Here is a 6512-nt window from a genome sequence, read left to right as displayed (position 1 = left end):
TGGGATGGCCCCAAGTCCAGGCGCACATCATAAACAGCGAGGGATTGGCCCCACCCGCCTGCCTGGCATGCCCGCCTGGCGGTGCCCCCTCTGGGGAGGAGTGACTTGCTGCTCAGGGTGCCAGGTGCTTCAGACAGGGGAAGGTGACCAAGACCCCACAGCTGCGTCCTGCTGACCCCCACCTGCGGGCTCCCTGCGCCCCAAACCTCTTTCTGGCCTTTCCATAAAGGCCAGTCATCACTCAGCTTTCCAGCATCCGCATGCCTCTAAAACTCTGTCTACTAAATGCAGTTTATCCCGATTTTACTCACAATCACTTGTATTTTTCCTGAAGTGTAAAACCCTTGGAAAGGGCATATGTTCTGGTCGGGCTCAACTAAGATCTTGCTCTGATTTATCGTTTTTAAAACCACCGTGCGGCTCCTCAGAGTGAAACATGAAAAGGATAGAATTCTGAGAGAGTCTAGTTTCCAGGCTTCCCTGGATCTAGGTGGGCTTCCCTGGAGGCCCCGATGTAAAGAATCTGCCTGCAATGTGGGAGACCTGCATTCAGTCCCTGGGGTGGAAGGTCGCCTGGAGAAGGGAACGGCTACCCACTCCAATGTGCTTGTCTGGAGAATCCAATGGACAGAGGGGCCTGGCAGGCTACAGTCCATGGTGTCGGAAAGAGCTGCACACAGTGGATCAGCTTTGACTTCACTAGCTCTAAACTGCATGTGAAGTAGATGCTCATGCGCCCCCAGGTCTGTGTGCCGCTGGGAGTCAAGGCGGGAAGCGAGTGAGAAGGAGGCAGGAGAGAAAGCAGGGCACAGGCCACACCCGGGGCCCCTGGCCCCATATGCCCACCCCCCACTCACCGCCGTGACCCTGGCACGTGCTGGCGCCTGGCCCTGGCATGCTCACTTGTGAAGGTCAGCATGGGGCAGAGGGCTTCCCAGACCCCTCAGCTCAGAGCCCTCCAAGTGCTGGTGGGAGGCAAGGTGGTGACCCCCAAATATGCACAGGGACCTGGACATCTGAACTCCACAGTCCGAGAGCCTGTCCTGGACGTGGTGGGAGGGCATCACGGTGATTAGTGACCATCAGCTGGCCTGGACCCGCCTCCCAGGCGGGCTGGTGTGAGCCTGGGGTCCCTGCACGCAGAGGAGGGAGGCTGAGGTGGACGCCGTGTTGGTGCTTCTCTGGAAGAGGGGGCCCTGAGTCACTGAGGGCGGCATGGGGGTGAAGTGCAGACCCCACCCACCCCATGCGGCTTAGGGCTCACTCCGGGGCAAACTTGCGTTGACCCGGCTATAATACCCGCTCCTCTTAGGCATGCGGCAGTGACCGGCCCGTTTTCCGGGGTCCCAGGGCCCCAGCGCCGTGCTGGCCTCCCGCAGGGCCGTGTCGGAGGGCCTGGTTCAGCACCATGGACAGCACTCGCCTGCCTGGGGCTGGGCTCAGAGGGCCGCGCTCCCATCACAACGCGGAGGACAGGCTGGGTCTCCGGCAGCTCACCTGTGTGTCCAGGGCCCCTCAGGACTGTCCCCGGCTGGTGGAGGAGGTCCAGAGTGCAGGGAGGCGGGGGGAGGCGAGCGGGCCCCGGAAAGGGCAGGTCTTATCTGAGGCTGCTGGGAGTGGGGCTTGGTGCAGGGAGGGACCCATGCTCAGGAAGGAGGCTGGCCCTCCTCCCCTGGAGAGAATGGAGACCTGCGTGACCATTGGCCTTCCCTTCCCTCCTTGACTTGAAAGTCTCGGAAGAGTAAAGGGCAGCGTGTCTAAGCTAAGCCTGCGAAGAGCCAGCATCTCAGTTAGCATCTCAGTGCCCCAGCTCCCTGGCCTTTGGGGAGGAGGGAGCGGCCCATGCTTCTGGGATGATTGTCTGTGCACCAGGTGCCCTGAGGTCCCCATCACACACACCCAGGATAGACCCTCCCTGGGACCAGGGCTCAGGTAGAGAAAGGTCCTTATGTGGGGCTGGGCCTCCATCCCAGCCCTGCGGCGTTCCTTGCAGATGGCCCTGCCTCACGCTGTCCATCTGCTGTGGGGTGCGGGTGGGCCTTCCCAGACCCCCTTCCCCCTACCACCAGCGTTTTGCCCGTGGACTCAGTGCACGGCCTCCCCGAGGGCCCCATGCAGAACCGCCGGCCACAGGGCCCAGGAGGCGGACAATGGACTTGGTCCATTTGGAGAGGAGCGTGGACTGACATGCGAGTCGGGCGGTGCCATGAGCGGGTCCGGAGGGCACGACAGTGTCGGGAACAATGACCACGGGCCCTCGGGGCCAAGCGTGCGTGTATTGGTGCTGCCCTGGCTGTGGCACAGGCAGGCCTCCCCGCCACCCTGGCCCCGTGCTCAGCAGGCCCTGCCGCCCCGGGGCTTTGGGCATCTGTCCTGCGGCAGGTCCCGCGTCTTCTGTCTGCACCGGGTGAGCAGCTGGCCCAGCGCCACCACCGGGACCCACAGGGTGGGCAGGAAGGACAGGAGCACACAGGCGGCCAGCACCCAGCCCGGGTAGGGCTTCTCCTGCCGCAAGGGGAACCGCTCCTGCAGGACACGAGGCCTGAGAGGGGCATCCGGGAAGCAGACAGGTCGCCCCACGCGCACTCCCTGTGTAGAGGAGGCTGGCCCTCGGCCCCAGGGGCCATGAGCGTGGGGGGCAGCTCAGCCCGTCTTCTCCTCTATCGGGGCCCCTAGGGCGGGTGGAGGGAAAGGCACCTGGCCAGGGCCACTCCCTGGCAGTGGGCACCTGGGCAGCTGAAGTTTCGGGGACTTGGCCTCCCAAGCCACCTGTGGGGTTAGGCTCCGAGAGGCAGGCCGGGGACCTGGGGTGCTGCGTTCTGGAGAGAGCCACCCTGGACCACCCGAAGGGCTGCTCGGTCCTGGGGTTGACCGCTGGGCCTGGTCAGACTCCGTGCTCCCTCCGTGAGGGGAGCACCACCCGCCCGATCTCAGGCCCGTGGTCACTCTAACAGGGCGGGCGCCCCCAGAAGGTGGCGCCATTCCTCCTATGCCCATCTGGCTGTGTGGGGCAGCTGCTTTCTGGGGAGATTTTAGAACCAGCTGCGTCCACACCCCGGAGAAGGGGCGGCTCTGAGCTGGCAGATGGAAAGCAGGCTGGTGGAGCTCATGGGCTCAGCGCGCAGCCTGGGGCCAAGAGCTGGCTCCAGAGTCCAGGCCACACCCTGTGCTTTGCCTGTCTCAGTGGCGGGGGCCATCTGAGACTGGCCAGGCGTCTGCAGAGCCGGCCCCATGGCCCCCGTCCCCGGGGGAGGGGCTGCAGGGGCCCACGGGGTCACCAGAGTGTGGAGCCTGCACTGCCCTCCCGCTGCTGACCGAGGCCTGCACCCAAGGTCAGCCCCAAGGTTGCTGGGGCTGCCGGAGTCAGCACCGATGCCCCAGGGGACATCAAGGGCCAGGGACCTGGGGTCTCAGGGAAAAAGCAGCCTGCGTGGGCCCCGGCGCACAGATGTCCCTGGTGGGCACCGGGGAGGGGAGTGAGGCTGGGTCTTGGGCCCTGGGGTCATCCCCCTACCCAAAGGACTTACGTATCGGGGGTTCCAGGCCTTGTAGCGCGGTGGCGAGCTGGCCAGGAGGGCAACATAGGCCAGGAAGATGGTCAGCAGCAGCAGGGGGCTCACGACCTTCCAGGTTGCCCGCCAGTAGAAGCCGGGCCGCCTCCCCGTCATCCAGGCTATGTCGTCGCAGAACCTGCCGCAGAGCCTGGGCTCAGTCCCCATCCGCTCCGCCGGCAGACTTTGTCCACCAGGATGTGGCCCAAGGGACTGTCCCCACCTTCACTCTGACCTCTGTCCCTTGTCTTCCCGAGTGGCCCCTGGATGAGGCAGCCGTCTGGGTTCTGGTGAGGACCCGCCCCACCCCCAGGTCAATGGATGGGAAAGGCCCGAGGGGTCGCGGAGCCCAGCCCAGGGAGCAGCAGGACCTGTGGGTCTGGCCCCGGTCGGGGAGTTCCAGCTCTGTGAGCGTAGCTGTGGGGGGGACGCGACACCTGACTGGGGTCCCAGGGCAGGAACAGAGGCCCAGGATGTGCAGCGGCCCCGGCACACACGGGAGGGGGTTGGAGCTGCTCCGGACCCGCCCCTCCCAGCTCTCCTCTGCAGGGCACCTGAGGGTCCCCTTCTGAGACCGCGTGGCCCCCCAAGTCCAGGGGTGCACTGTCCCCCACACCACTGCTGGATCTGTGGGCGTGTCCCCTGGGGACGAGCCCGCTGTCCCTCTGCCCGTAGAGCAGCATGGAGCCTCGCATTCAGGGCCTCTCAGGAGCTCTTAGAGCAAAGGTCGGGGTCACAACCTCTAGGGTCCCTATCTGGGCAGGGTGACAGGTGAGTGCAGGTGTGTGTGTGTGTGTGTGCAAGTGTGAGTTCAGGTGTGAGTGCGGTTGTGCCTCGGGCCTGGGCCAGGTGAGGGTGGTAGAATGTGGCTGGGTCTCCTCGGAGGCCTCCAGGGGAGGTTGGCTCTTGGCGCTTTGGGCAGGCCCTCCTGCCCTGGGGTCCACCTGCGCTTGGACGCGGGGAGCTCCCGCAGGTGGCTGGAGACCACTGTTAGTCATGGGCCTCCACATAGCCAGGCGATGGTGCCAGGCTACGCCTGTGGACAGGTTCGCTGGGGGGACCTCAGATGGCCCGTGTCACCCACCGCTGCCTGAGGCCCACTCAGGGACCACGGGACGCCGGGAGCAGAGGGGCGGGCCAGGCGGCTGACTCACCGCTTCATCCCATAAACGTAAGCGACCCCGACCACCTCGAAGAAGGCCAGGAGGATCAGGTTCAGGGCTGCGGCGTACTGGTCGAAGATCTCCAGCCAGTAGCTCCCGGACCGCAGCGTGAAGCAGGTGGCCGTGAAGAAGCACAGCAGGCAGGCCAGGCCTGGACACGACCCGTCAGGCGTCTCCGGTGCCCTGCCGTGTGCCCGGCACCGTGGCCTGGAGGACCCCCTCGGGGGCCATGCGGGACGCAGTGCCCACCCGTGCTCCCTGGCCCTCGGGGGGTCAGCCTGAGCTGCCGGGACCAGCCCTCAAGCCCCCGTGGGGGAGGCTCATCTGACATCTGGCGAGGAGGCCTGGCTGTGCACTCACCTGTCAGCACCTCCTTGGGGACCCTTCTGGGCATGACCCCCAGGTCCAGGAGCGGCGTGATGATGCTCTCCATGTTCCCGAACATGGACGACAGGCCCAGGCTGAAGAGCATCCCGAAGAAGAGCACAGCCCAGACCGGCGCGCCGGGCATGTGGAGCACGGCCTCCGTGAAGACGATGAAGGCCAGGCCCGTGCCCGAGGCACTCTGCAACATGGCGCAGGTGTGCCAGCACGCCCCCGGGACACACACGTGTGCCAGCACACCCCCTGGGACACACACGTGTGCCAGCACACCCCCAGGACACACGCGTGGGCCAGCATTCCCCCCAGGACACACGCGCATGCCAGCACGCCCCCCGGGACACACACATGTGCCAGCACACCCCAAGGACACACGCGTGTGCCAGCAGGGGCCACGCCAGGACACACACCCACCCTCACGCTCCCTGCTGGAAGGCCAGGGTGCCCTCCTGGGTCAGGCAGAGGTGACCCTGCCCCGTCCGGGCCGTGTTACCACATACTGTGGGTGCACCTCTGCGGGGAGGTGCCCTGTCCCCTAAATCACCTGCGGCGGGGGACGCGCGCCCCCGGGCTGGGGCTCAGGAGCCCATTCAACAGCTTCCCGCAGGGGCCTGCCCACCTCCAGTCACTGTCCCTGCCCCACGTCGGCCAGCCATGGCCTGGCTCGAGGCTGTGCTCACGCCCCTCTCCCTGGACTCTGGGTAGCCCCAAGGCCCGCTCGCCCCGTCTGGACCCCACCTGCAGAGCAGGGCCTGTTGGAGGCACTGCGTTTAGGCCCCAGGGCTCAGCCCTGACCCCAGGTCAACGCCTGCAGCCTCCTGCAGCCGCACCATGGCCCCTGCGCACCTTGTCCAGGAAGTCCTCCAGGCGGCAGGCCTCCAGGGGGAGCCCGGCCACCTGAGCCGGCTGTGAGGCGTTCAGACGCGCCAGGGCCGCAGTGTACGTGTCCCTGGACACGCTCTGCTCCGGCAGGTCGAAGGCGTTGACGAGGTGGAGGATGTTTCTGCGGGGGCGGGGACGCTGGGTGAGTGGCCCCGGAGGGGTGGGCTCTGGGGGGCACCCGGGGTCTTGTACACATGTGGGGGACACAGGCTATCCGGCTTCTAGGGCCAGGGTACAAAGAGGCCACACAGCCTCCTGCCCCCTGGCCTGTGGGCTCCAGCCTCCTCCGCAGGGGTGGCCTCAAGCTCCTCACATCTCCACGTCCGACTCGGGGCTCACGGCTCAGACTGTTCGCTAGAACATGCTTGGCACCTCGCCCTGCAGAGTCCCGAAGCCTTTTGCAGAGGTGGCTGGGGTGGCTGACACGCCCGTTCCTGCCAGGCCCCGGGACGCTTTGCCCCTAGGGCCGTGGACGAGCCTCTCAGAGGCTGGCTGGGGCCGTGGCGCTCCCCGGCGCGTGCGTTCCGGCCGGTCG

At 66.3% G+C, this 6512-nt stretch overlaps 1 protein-coding gene across 1 annotated transcript in view; it reads right to left on the bottom strand.

The window, feature by feature from the left end:
* Positions 1-2253: 2253 nt before the first annotated feature.
* SLC6A18 (solute carrier family 6 (neutral amino acid transporter), member 18) overlaps positions 2254-6512 on the bottom strand; it is a 15325-nt gene continuing 11066 nt past the window's right edge. Inside the window, exons 10-14 of the mRNA XM_010857135.1 lie at positions 5942-6098; positions 5075-5279; positions 4706-4865; positions 3528-3690; positions 2254-2526 (exon numbers count right to left, since the gene is read on the bottom strand). Of these exons, the coding sequence (XP_010855437.1) occupies positions 2335-2526; positions 3528-3690; positions 4706-4865; positions 5075-5279; positions 5942-6098 (877 nt within the window). The 3' untranslated portion in view covers positions 2254-2334. The remainder of the gene's footprint in view (positions 2527-3527; positions 3691-4705; positions 4866-5074; positions 5280-5941; positions 6099-6512) is intronic.

Source organism: Bison bison, unplaced genomic scaffold (assembly GCF_000754665.1).
Source record: "Bison bison bison isolate TAMUID 2011002044 unplaced genomic scaffold, Bison_UMD1.0 scf7180017864377, whole genome shotgun sequence".
NCBI lineage: Eukaryota > Metazoa > Chordata > Mammalia > Artiodactyla > Bovidae > Bison > Bison bison.
Note: the sequence above shows the minus strand (reverse complement) of the source record. Positions and strands in the feature narration are given on the sequence as shown.